Source organism: Schistocerca cancellata, chromosome 2 (genome assembly GCF_023864275.1).
Source record: "Schistocerca cancellata isolate TAMUIC-IGC-003103 chromosome 2, iqSchCanc2.1, whole genome shotgun sequence".
NCBI lineage: Eukaryota > Metazoa > Arthropoda > Insecta > Orthoptera > Acrididae > Schistocerca > Schistocerca cancellata.
The window spans coordinates 660,310,330-660,323,854 of record NC_064627.1 but is presented as its reverse complement, the minus strand read 5'-3'; the positions used below and the strand labels follow the sequence as shown (position 1 = coordinate 660,323,854).

The following is a 13,525-nucleotide window of genomic DNA, read 5'->3' as shown; positions in this document are numbered from 1 at the left end:
GACACGAATAAATAAATAAAGGATATAAATTCTCAAGCACTGTTACAAACTATCCTCAAGGTGAATAATACTGCTTCCAAATCAGATTTGATGAATGATTCATTGATAGTAACTACAGGGATGATCAAGTCACTGGAATGATGATTCATGGGAAATGCAAGACTAGACTTGTAAAGCATTCCTTAGCCTCTAGTGGACATCACTGGCTTCCCAAACAATGTGTATGAATAAGAACAGTTTTTCAATCGAGTATATTTTCTATGAATACTTTTTATTGAAAACATTGATTTCTGTAATTCTTCAGTGTGCTTACGAATTACTGTGCAAAAAAATACCTGATAAGTTGTAAAACTGGAGCAACCTATGAGCCAACCATCATTAAAGCATAAATAATACGAGGGCGAGTCAAACGCAAACCTTAAAATTGTAATAAAAATTCGAAATTTCGCACCGTTATCCTGTAAGTTGATAAGAGTGCTGCAAACAGCGTGCAGAATCGCCTGTAGGTGGCAGCATAGTGCAGATGCACACATACCATCACAGTATCAATATAAAGATGGCCGCCCCACTTGCGACTTGCACCAGGGAAGAACAGCGTTCTGTTGCTCGGTTTTGCGTAGTGAAGGTGTGAAACCTATTGAAATTCATTGACGAATGAAGGTTCAGTAGGGTGATGCATGTGTGTCACAGCACCAAGTCTACGAATGGAGTAGGAAGTTTGTAAATGGTGTGACTTCAGTGGAAGATGCTCATCGTCCAGGTCAGGCACGAGTTGTGACTCCACAGAACATTGCAGCAGTTAAAGCCATAATGAAGGAAAACCGCCGAGTGACACTGAATGATATTGCAGCATTTTCACAGATTAGTCATGGGTCAGCACACCACATTGTGCATGATGTGTTCCAGTTGCACAAAGTGTCTGCATGATGGGTGCCACGGCACCTGACTCCTGAAATGAGACAATGACGTGTTGATGCTTGTGAAGCACTTCTTGCAAGAATCATTACTGGGGACAAAACCTGCATTCACTTCCACCAATCGGAAACGAAGAGAGTGAGCAAGGAATGGCGCCATTCCTCATCACCAAAACCAAAGAAGTTTCGAACAGAACCATCAGCAGGGAAGGTTATGCTGACTTTCTTTTGGGGCGAAAAAGGCGTCATTTTGGAGCATTACATGCCTAGAGGGACCACAGTCACCAATGCATCATACACACATCTAAAAAATCATCTGCGGCCTGCAATCAAATCAGAGAGATGTGGATTGCTGTCAGCAGGTGTCCTTTTGCAACATGACAATGCAAGGCCCCACACTGCCCGTACAACAGTTGCAACAATCACAGATCGGCATTTTGAGTGTCTTCCTCATCCAAAATACTCACCAGACCTTGCTCCAAGTGATTTCCATATGTTTGGACCACTCAAAGACGCAATGGGAGGAAAGAAGTTCCATTTTGATGAAGAGGTACGCCATGCATTGCATGAGAGGTTGCATGGACTACCAAAAGAATTTTTTTCTAAATTAATTTATGCACTTTGTAAGTGCTGGAGGACTTGCATTGAGCGTGGGGGAGATTGTGTTGAAAAGTGATACAGGTTTGTACCACTTCCGCACAATAAATAATATTTAAAAAAATATTTAAGGTTTTCATTTGACTCACCCTCGTAGTTGCACTAGAGTACTGCACAAGCAGTTCTAAGTGGGATGGTGGCGTAGGGCGTTGAAGGTCAGTGTGTTAGGAAAGGGCAACCAGCTTTGTTTGCTGCTGCATGCTACTCTGGCTTCAGTACAGACATGAGTATACAAGACATTCCTTCGTCTATTGTGCACCACATTATCATTAAGTTTTTAACCGATAAAGGATTAAACCCTCAGAGATTTTAACTTGTTTAAAGGCACAGTTTGGGGATACTAAACTGTCACGGAACCAAGTGTTTACTTGTGCCCGAACATTTAGGGGTGGCTGAGAAAGTGTAGAAAATGAAGATCCTACTTGACATCATAGGTCAAGTATCACAGATGACAACATTCATGCTGTTAAGGAGCTTATTGAAAGTGATTGCTGGTTTACTGCTGAAGAAATCACAGCAGAAGTGGGAATCAGCAACAGAAGTGCTCATACCATTATGAGTGAACAGATTTGCTTTAGAAAAATTAGAGCACAATGGGTTCTAAAGTCATTAAAGGAATAGCAAAAAACATGTCAAATTGGAGATCTGTGAGAGACTTCTGAATCAATTCTGGCATGATGAGGATTTTTTGAAGTGCTTCATCACACATGGTAATACATAGGTCCATTATTACACTTTAGAATCCAAAATGGTGAGTAAGGAGTGGCAAAGAAAGGACAAAGCCTGCCCAGTCAAAGCCAACATCTGTGCCTTAGCCAGAAAAGTCCTTGCGACCATGTTGTTTGACTACAGAGGAGTGTTACTCATTGACTTTCTTCACAGTTGAGATGTGGTGAATGTAGCTTACTACTGCCAGTTGTTAACATCAGCGAAAGCCCCCTACTGAAACAAAAGATGTGCAATGCACGTCAGAGATGCTATCTTTCTCCATGACAATGGTAAGCCTAACACCGCCTATTTGACAAGGGACAAACTAGTGGTCACGCACTAGGAAACCCTCAACCATACACCCTACAGTCCAGATCTGCCCCCCCCCCCCCCCCCCCCCCAATGTTTTTTGCTTGCATCCATGAATAAAACCACCCTGATGGGAACAATTCAAAAATAATGAAGTAGTCATCAAGGAATGTGTGCACAATTGGTTGATGCAGCCTCAAACTTTTTATGATGAAGGAATGTCGAAGCTTCCAAATTGTTGGCAAAAGTGTGTAGAGCATGCAGGAGGCTATCTAAAGAAAAAGTGAAGGTTTCAATTGTGTAAATAATTAATCAATAAATGTACAAAAATAATTACCATTTATATTTGAATCACTCTAATACAATAATCAAACATAGTAAGAATAATTTTCATATATTGTAAAAAACAATGAAACAACTGTCTCTACTTTTTTTTTAAAAAAACCTCTTATATCACTTCATTTTATTATCAGTGATTAAGTTTCTGTTGTAATACTTCCATGTGAAGGACAAAGACATAAAACCCGTCCAATACAGTACAATAAGAGGGACAGTTTCATTTATATCAAGTTATTTTTGTGCTTATAAATTTGTAATGGATTACATTATTATCCACTGCATATGTATTCATATTAAAAAAATGAAGCAGATATAAAAATCAGTCTCTTATTGATTGTTAAGCTTCTTCTTCCATAATGTGTAAACATTTTTCAATGTGGAAATTTAAATAATCCTTACCATTAATACCGATAAAGATACATGAGCTCCAACTTGCATAAAATGCAGTCTGTAATACCTGTTCCACAACTGATCATATTACTAAATTAACAAGCTGCATACTAATATACAACATGAATACAGTCATTCATAAGTTGACAGAAGAAACTTCACCATGATTATGGTGTGTTTCTCACATTTATGGCTTGGTTGGAAATGGGGGAACCCAACCATGAAATGCTTTTTCCAATTCCTCAGCAACTGCAAGGCACAGATGATCGTTGTATGGTGCAGCCACTACCTATTAAGAATAGTACATCAGTTACTACAGAATACAACTAAAAGATGTATAGGACACATCAATGAATATACTTATTCAAGAAATTACTGAATTTTCATGACATGGTATAAATATTTTGAAAGGAGTATTACAGTCTATTTTATGGCAACTCAATTTAGAGATAAATAATCCGTTTATGTGACCTGATATTATACAATAATTCACATCAGTAAGTCTTATTCTGTTCTCTCTCTTCTATTGCTATACTAGGGTATATGATGTACTTTTCTTAGTACACCCAAATGTAAATTTCCATAGGAAATACAGACCCTTAAATGGTTTGTGGGCTATAAAAAATGACAGCACAAGATGAAAGTTAACCAGAGTACTATTTTGCTGTTTAAATTTTTCCTTCTCAGTTAATTCTTTAAGACTACCAGGGGAAAAATTGAATTTTATGTTTGCCCATTGTGACAGCACAAGATGAAAGTATGAAGTTAACCAGAGTACTACGAGGGGGGACCCAAAAGAAACTGGCTTGTTGTCATAAAAAATTTATTGATGAACCTTTTTACAAAATTACTTCAGTCACTTTTAAAATACTTTCCATTACATGCGATGCACTTGTCAAGTCTCTTTTCCCACTGTTGGAAGCATGTTTGGAACTCTTCAAGTTTGCCATTGTCCAGTGCCCTTTGCGGAGCTGTTTTTACCGCCTCCACATCATCATCATAACGCTCCCCTTTTAGCGTTTTTTCATTTGTGGAAATAGGAACAAGTCGCATGGGGCTAGGTCCGGCGAATACGGAGCATAGGGAACGACAGACCACCTCTGAGATGCCAAATAGTGGGTCACTCGTAAGACCATGTGTGCTGAAGCGTTGTCGTGATGCAGAAACCAGTCACCTGATCGCCAAAGTTCTGGGCATTTCCTCCTCACATCCTCTCGCAGATGCCTTAAAACATCCAAGTAAAAGTGCTGGTTAACAGTCTGGCCGGGGGTACGAATTCCCGATGCACAATTCCACGAACATCAAAAAAGACAATGATCATCGTCTTCGCATTTGACCTCACTTGCCTTGCTTTTTTTGGTCTGGGAGAGCTGGGAGTCCTCCACTGGCTTGACGCTTGCATGCTTTCTGGGTCATACCCGTAACACCAACTCTCATCTCCTGTAATGACTTTGTTCAAGAAGTTTGGATCACGTGCAATCTCTGTTTTCAAGTCCTGACACACATTCCTGCAGATGGTTTTTTGCTCCTGTGTGAGAAGGCGCGGAACAAATTTAGCAGCAACACGTCTCATGTGCAAATCCTCACTCAAAATCATCTGGCACGAGCTCCAACTGATTCCTGTCTCTGCTGAAATTTGGTCGATCGTTTGGCGACGATCCTCGTTGCTCTTTTGGCAAACCTTTTCAATGTTCTCCTCATTTCGCGAAGTTGAAGGGCATCCAGAACGAGCTTGGTCTTCAACACACATCTCACCACGTTTAAAGCGCCCAAACCACTCGAAAACCTGTGTGCGGCTCATAGCGTCCTCCTGGAAAGCTTCCTGAAGCATTTGGTGTGTCTCCGTTGCAGTTTTTTTTAAGCAGGAAACAAAATTTCACACGCACTCTTTGTTCTTTTAAAGTTGCCCTAACGACTTTGCAAAGGTAACCCGCCAACAGTCAGAGAAACACAATACCACACTTGCACGTTCAGCTCTACACTGACACCGTCTGCACAGCTGTTTCATGTAGGTCTCTACTAACACCATCTAGCATGAGAACCCTGCACTACGTCTACTAGTGGCAGCGCCCTCTGAGTCCGGTTTCTTTTGGGTCCCCCCTCATATTTTGCTGTTTAAAATTTTCCTTCTCAGTTAATTCTTTAAGACTACCAGGGGAAAGACTGAATTTTGTGTTTGCCCATTGTTTAGACTTGACAATATCACTCAGTCACCCTGAACTCATCAAACTACTGTGACACCTCTGCAGTAGAATGCTAAAATCTGTGGGCTTCCACAACCATGCCCCCCTCACAAACACTTGATTCTCTCTCTTGATTAACTCTCACAGAAAGACATATGCAATGTTAATACATTTTGTCTGCAGGGGCACTGTTTTGTATCGTACCTCATGTGTTCAGTGTGGGGTTAGAGACTTTTGGTCGCATACTGCAGTCATCAGTACTGTGATATTCTTAGGTATTGACATTATGATGACTGATAAACAATTCATTCACTGAGAATATATTCCGTCTACTTGTATTCACAATGTTGTGGTGTCTTCTGTTACATAAATGCGTGCATTTATAAGAATAAGAGAAAAGAGGAAAGGGCTACAATAGCAAAAATTGCTAGTTTTGTGACATACATTGAAGGGGTAATGAAAATCATATAAAATACTCATGCCAGCAGAGCTAAGATACATCTATCAGTATGAATACTAAAGATACAGTTTTTTTGTGCCAGGCATTGCTCTTTGTTTCACTTGTTATGGTTTATGATAACTTTTCTCTATTTCTTCACCACCTTCAAAGATGGGTACTTCCTAACTCGTTTTCGGATGTGCAAAGAAGACAAAAATGTAACCAATTGAATTTGAGTTTTACATTTTCTGAGTCTTGAATGCACCCTTTTATTTCACCCTTGTTTCTTCTCCTGTACTTGCTCTCACACTGCTTTTGAAAACAGAAAGAAGTTAAATATGTACGGGGATAAAACACAGCAACCTTCTTTATAAAATACTAGACTTTTAAATATTCAAAAACACAAACAAACATAAGTTGAATATTTTACAGCAAAATTTTCTATTTTATTTTTTACTTATTCAATACAATGCAGGCATAAAAAGACTTTGAAACCAAACAAGCCTTAACAAAGTAAAGCTGAGAGAAAATAAGTTAAAAACTAACCTGTATGCCAATTGGCAATCCATCTCTCCCTAGTCCCACTGGTACCTGTGTCACTGGAAGTTTCAGAACATTGAATATCCCACAGTACATGAAGTTGAATGGTCGCAAAAATGCTGTGTAATGATATCCAGCAGTTGTTGGTTGGCTAGGAATCAGCAGGATACCATTCTCACCAAGAACTTCCTAAAAGAAGGTTTCCTTATTTAGAAAAACACTTTCTCATGTGAACAAAGAAGAAGACTACAACCATTAGCGGCCACAAGGAGAAAATACAGATTCAGAGTAAGCTACAGCTTAATATGTTTTGTTGACTAATTTTATTTATCGATTAACATAAATCTGTACTAGATATCATTAACAATTCATATATGTAATTTGTATAGTAAAAACTTCTCACTGAGTTCAACTTTACCCCTCCAATTTTCTTTGTATTTGAAGTCAGCATACAGTATTCACTGGTTCTTTGAGAGATTACAATCACCTTGAAAATGTATATTATTCAAAATTGCAGAAGTACTGACACAGACTCTTTGACGTACTCAAAGGTGATGCTTTCTTTAGGATGGATGGTGCAATTAAAGGCTAATGCATTGAGCCAGTTGTAAGTTATAACCTATGGGATGGAGGTGTAATAAACATTGTCCAATGCTTCTGACACTGGTAGAACCACTCAACTCACTAGACTTCATTATGCCTCCCTTGGGCTGCACCTGGACACAGTTGCCATGTGTGTATGAGCTGTGCTTGAGTGAATGTATGTTTGTTAACTGTTTCAGGAGGAGGACTTCTTTGTGTGAAAGCTTAAGTGTTCAGCTGTCTTTTTCACTGAGTCTGTCTGCAACTAAGTGCAACCTCTATGGTGAGTAGCAATTTATCCTTTTCATACTTTAGTGATTAATTTATATTTGCCCTGCAAAGTTGTGTTCAAGACATTCAGGTGCCTGAAAGCACCACCTCTACTCAACCAGTGTACTTCATAAAAATAAGACAAATTGCCTATTTCACAGTCGAGTTCTGTCAGGAAAGTCATAAACTGACAATACCCCAAATCATATGATGTATGTGTATTTACAACTATGCCCGTGACACTATTTAGTTTTGTACATTTGGCAACAGATTAATGGGATCTAGAACATAATGTGTTGCTGGTATTTTCTGCTAGATATCAAAATAGGATGCAGCTGCGTCTGCACTGGGTCCTATCAAGGACTTGCTTGTGTTGAAATCAGCATCAACAACTCTCAAAAACATAATGAGCTGAACAACCTCAGTTATGTCACTGCTTTTGTCCAAGCCCAAATAGGAAAATAATTTGCCATTTCATCAACATGTCTGCAGCCTGTTTTAGTTAATCACATAAGCAGGGAAATGAAAGAGCAAGCACAAACATTTGTGGAAAGAATGCATGTACACTTGGGCATTCTCGTGTCTACATGTTGCTTCATTGTGCAAATTGTCCACTATGAATCCTCTTCTTTGCTTGGAAGCTTGTGTTGCATGTAGTGTGATGAAAAGGTGACAGAAAAAGAAAGCACAAAATCGAATGTAGGTAAAGAAGATTCTAGACAACAGAGGTAATATTGATCAGAGTCACTGTGTCTTTTTGACACTCAGGGCAATACACACTAAATTTTTATTCAAATAATCTTCAGAAGCCGCATTTCATACGACATTTTTCATCTATAAACTGAAGTGTGCTTCCTTTTGAGGCAACAGATATTACTGCACATAAATTGCTTCACAGCATAACCTGAACACACAACACAATCAAACACAAATGGGCCCCAATTGCCCATCATCTGCTAAAACATGTAATCCGCTTTACACACAGGCTTCATTTCCAGGAAATTACACAAGCACAAATGTGCATGCATAGTGTGCTGTTGGAAATTTATGTGCATGCACAAAGTTGAACACAAAAAAGCATCATGTAGATGTTCCTTAACTGTTTTGAAATGAGGAATTTTTGTTGGATTTAAAATTGTTGTGGCACTCACAAAGCATTCTTTTACAAATTCACCATCACTTAAAGGACACACTGTTTTAAGATTTGTATGTTAACACAATTTCAGTGCAGCATCATTATGTATCACATAACTTTTTTCCTGTAAATACATTACAAGGAGGAGGTAAAATCATTACCAATGACAATAATGATTTTAAAAAATTACATAAATCTACCTTTATGAATATTTATTTCTTTCTCTTTGTTCTGACTAAGCTCAAAAAGCTTGGCTTTAATTTCTTCATTATTTTTATTGTTAACTGATTTTTCATGAAACAGTTGGAAATGTCACTTCACATTATAATTCTTTGATACTGATAATTTTATATAATAAAATGAACACAGAGTGGCCATTTTATATTTCAATTAAAATGTAATATTCATCCTATGGTGAACTGAAGACTAAGGATTCATCAGATTTCCATTATAATGATCTTAAATCCTCATCAGCCATTTTATTAAAAAAAAAAAAAACATAAATTGGTTACGAACTATGGTGTGCACACCCTTTGCTCAACATGTAAATGTCACTAAAGATATCTAGATTTAGGTTATGACATGTCCGATATGCCTGCCATCATTCATGATGATGTGGCACAAACAAATAGCTAAATTCTGCATGGCCCTCTAAAGTGTCAGAACATCAATGCTGTTGATGACCTCCTGAATGGCTGTTTTCAGACCAGCAATGGTTTTGGGGTTTTTGCTGTACACCTTGTCTTTAATGTAGCCCCATAAAACGGATTTGCCTGTGTTCAGATCTGGATAATATGGCAGCCAATCAAGACCCATGCTAGTGGTCTCTGGGTTCCCCCAGTGCCAGAATGTGGTCACCAAAGTACTCCTCCATGACATCAAACATTCTCCTGCTTCAACAGGGTCATGCACCATCTTGCATGAACCACATCTTGTCGAAATCAGGGTCACTTTGGATAATGGGGACGAAAACATCTTCTAAAACCTTCACATACCATTTGGCAGTCACCGTGCCATCAAGGAACATCGCACCAATTATTCCATGACTGGACATTGCACACCACACAGTCACCCATTGAGGGTGAGGAGACTTCTTGATCATGAAATGCAGATTCTCAGTCCCCAAGATGCGCCAGTTTTGCTTATTGATGAACTCATCCAAATGAAAGTGGGCTACATTGCTAGACTAAACCATATTAATTCCAATCATGCCCCATGGCCAACCATGCAGTTTGAACGTCCTAACGCAAACCATTCAGAAGTTATGACAATTTTATTTCTTATAGTTCAATAATCATCATGCTGTTTTTTATAAACTTTAACATGGTTGTGTAATGAATCACTAGCTAACTAAAACCTTATGGCATGTTGTCCATGTTCTTACCTCAAAATGTACGCTGGTAACACCTGTCACAAGTGATCACGGGAAGTTACAATTGGAGAACAACTATCGCAAATGGTCATGGGAAATTACAATGGGAGAACAATTGATTTGTATGGCCAATGATGTAACGATGTTTTTGTTTTGGGAAAATATTAAGTATGTACTGTAACAACATTCTTAACAGGCTAGATGCTAAAGTGCATACGAACTGAATTTTCAGAGAGAAACGTACAATTTTCTGGGGCAAATACATACAAACATGTACTACATAATTCAACACATAGTCTTAATTTTCTGCTTTTGTCACATCTTGGCATTTCTGTTACACACACAGATCAATCTGTCACTACAAGCTAGATGAAATATTCACTCAATGGCTTCACCAAACTATCACATTCCAAGCAAACCTAGATGTTGAGTTGCACCAGTCACCACACTGTAGAGTCTGCCTTTCTCATTAATATTATTTCAGTATAGGTAGTACAAAGTGCTGTATATATGAGTAAAAGAAGTAAGGAGCAACAGCACAAAATGAAGAAAGTGCTGTCTACACAATGCAAGTAATTTGCATAACTTCATAAGCACAACCATCATTTATAACATTTCGACATACACAAAATGTGAGTAATTCACATGTTAGCAACAAACAGATGCACCTAGTTAACAAATGTTTATTGGCTTCTGCATACTATCCTCCCATTGGCTACTGTCTACAGTGCTGAGAAGATATGCTTAGTAGACTCGCAACAAGCCTTACTTTGTGGACTAAAGACAAATAACTTTATGGTGTGACAGATCACTGAATGATGATTTCTTGGTTCTTCAAGATTTTTATGCGTAGCTGTATGGATAATTTATTATCTAAAAATGAAAAGAACGTGGCAGAGAGAGATGTAGCGAGAAGAAACAGCAGAAAAACCAAAAGTTAAATTCATATTAGATTTTTTGAGTGATTGAACTATGCCATTTTTTCCTTCTGGATGATTCCTGGTACTGAATCTGCTAACTGATCTGACTAAAAGCCCTAAAAAGTTTTGGTCTTATGAGGGTATCCTGAAAAGCAAAGCCTCCAAATTTTTTATTCTGTCCTCAATATTGGTTGAGATATTATGTGTCATGCATATTAATTGGTCGATTTTCCTGCTTAAATGACTCAGGCTGCAATCTCTGCAGTTAGAAAGTTCTGAATTGCAGCCTGTGACATGGCGATGTGTAAAGTAACTGTGTTGGTGCAATGGAAACAGTTTGCTGTAATTGAATTAATAATTACAGAAGACGTGCCTTCAACTGAATCCATAGAAGAATTAAGACTATGTACGGAGATGATTGTATCAACATCAGTAACGTGCAATGTTGGGTTGTACTGTAGGAAACTATTGTGCTAACCCCTTTGTATGTGACAGAGCAGAGGAGGTTGTGGCTCCGGTGACTGTATCAACAAATTGGTCTCTTATTGAAAAGTACCTTGCAGACAGAAATCAACAAGTCAGTCTCAATGGAACAAAACTGACAGATGTAAAGGTAATTTTAGGAGTACCCTAAGACCTGTACCAGAACTGTTACTGTTTAAGATTTACAAAAATGATCTAGTGGATAACATCAGAAGCTCCATGAAGATGTTTGCAGATGATGGTGTTATGTACAAGAACGTAAAAACACCAGAACACTGTAGAGAATGGCAGGAAGACCTGCAGACGACCGATGACTGGTGCAGGGATTGGCTGTTGATCCGGAATGTCAGTAAATGTAACCTGCTGCATGTATAAAGGTGAAGAGATCCACTACTGTACAGTTATAGTACTGGGGACAAGTCACTGGGAACAGTAAGTGCCGTAAAATACCTTGGGATAACCATCCTGAGTGACCTAAACTGAAATGACTACCTGTGGGAAAAATCAGATGGTTGGCTGAGTTCACTGGATGAATTGTGAATTTTAAGGAAATTTAATTCATCCATAAAAGAAATGGCTTACAAAACATTTGTTCAATCAATTCTTGAGTACTGCTAATCAGTATGGGACTTTACCAGGGCTGATTAATACAAGAGAGGCAAGATCAAAGGAAGAGTGGCATGCCAGGGAATCATTTAGTTATGGTAAGAACATCACAGAAGTTCTCAGCAGACTCCTGTGGCAGATGTTACAAGAGAGGCATTGTGCATCAATGGAGAGGCTTAGAATTGAAATTCTGAGAGAGCACGTTCTGGAAACAATTGAAAATATTTCCTCCCATATGCATCTCTCAAAATGAGCACAAAGAGAAAACCTGAGAAATTAGAGATCATATTGACAATGATTCTTTCCAGCCATCACTTCCGAATGGAAAGGGAAGGTGAGAAAAGATTGCTGTACTACAAGTGTCCTCCCCATCACATGCTGTAAGGTGCCTTGTGGAGTACAAATACAGATGTAGATATTTTCAAGCACTGGACAAGAAGTGGTTTAATTACGATTAACATTTTATTTTACAAAAATAATGGAAAGAGTAACGGTAATAATTGACCATGTTGTTAAGACATGCATAGTTGACAGGTACATATAACTAAACTAAACACTCATACAATGTAAGCTTTCGCGGCCGGTATTGTCTTCACTTAAAACTTCCGGGCTGATAGGCCGTGGTCGAAGTATAAAACACTCTCCTGACGTTTCGTCTCCAACTGCGGGAGACATCCTCGGAGGTAAAGCGGCGAACTGCGAAGAGAACTCGACGAAGCGCTGATTATATAGGCAGTACAGAGGGCGCCACAGTCGATCACGTGGCGTCGGCTATGAGATTGTCTCTGGTAATGCCAACATTCTCGATTGAAAGTAATCGATCGTCACGCTTGCGGTGCAACGCTGACATCCAAATTTTATCCAGTTTAACACCTTCGTCTTTCCTGTTAAAATTATTACAATGTTTATCAATCTCGATAGCCTCTCTATACAAGCGTGCATAATAATGCGAGGTTTTTGATATGATGCTCGTCTCGCTGAATTTTATTTCATGATCACCTTCCTGGTAAACATGTTCCGCTACGGCCGATTTATCCGTGTGACCCAGGTGGCAATTCCTCTTATGTTCAACAAGATGGGTGTTCACACTTCTCTTTGTGGTACCGATGTAAACCTGTCCACAACTAAGGAATTTTATATACCCCTTTGGCTACACCGGGGGTATATAAAATTCCTTGTAGTTGTGGACAGGTTTACATCGGTACCACAAAGAGAAGTGTGAACACCCGTCTTGTTGAACATGAGAGGAATTGCCACCTGGGTCACACGGATAAATCGGCCGTAGTGGAACATGTTTACCAGGAAGGTGATCATGAAATAAAATTCAGCGAGACGAGCGTCATATCAAAAACCTCGCATTATTATGCACGCTTGTATAGAGAGGCTATCGAGATTGATAAACATCGTAATAATTTTAACAGGAAAGACGAAGGTGTTAAACTGGATAAAATTTGGATGTCAGCGTTGCACCGCAAGCGTGACGATCGATTACTTTCAATCGAGAATGTTGGCATTACCAGAGACAATCTCATAGCTGACGCCACGTGATCGACTGTGGCGCCCTCTGTACTGCCTATATAATCAGCGCTTCGTCGAGTTCTCTTCGCAGTTCGCCGCTTTACCTCCGAGGATGTCTCCCGCAGTTGGAGACGAAACGTCAGGAGAGTGTTTTATACTT

General features: G+C 39.0%; 1 protein-coding gene across 1 annotated transcript in view; it reads right to left on the bottom strand.

The window, feature by feature from the left end:
- Window positions 1–3,029: 3,029 nt before the first annotated feature.
- LOC126162351 (fatty-acid amide hydrolase 2) overlaps window positions 3,030–13,525 on the bottom strand; it is a 99,414-nt gene continuing 88,918 nt past the window's right edge. Inside the window, exons 10-11 of the mRNA XM_049918803.1 lie at window positions 6,486–6,668; window positions 3,030–3,606 (exon numbers count right to left, since the gene is read on the bottom strand). Coding sequence (XP_049774760.1) covers window positions 3,505–3,606; window positions 6,486–6,668 — 285 coding nt within the window. The 3' untranslated portion in view covers window positions 3,030–3,504. The remainder of the gene's footprint in view (window positions 3,607–6,485; window positions 6,669–13,525) is intronic.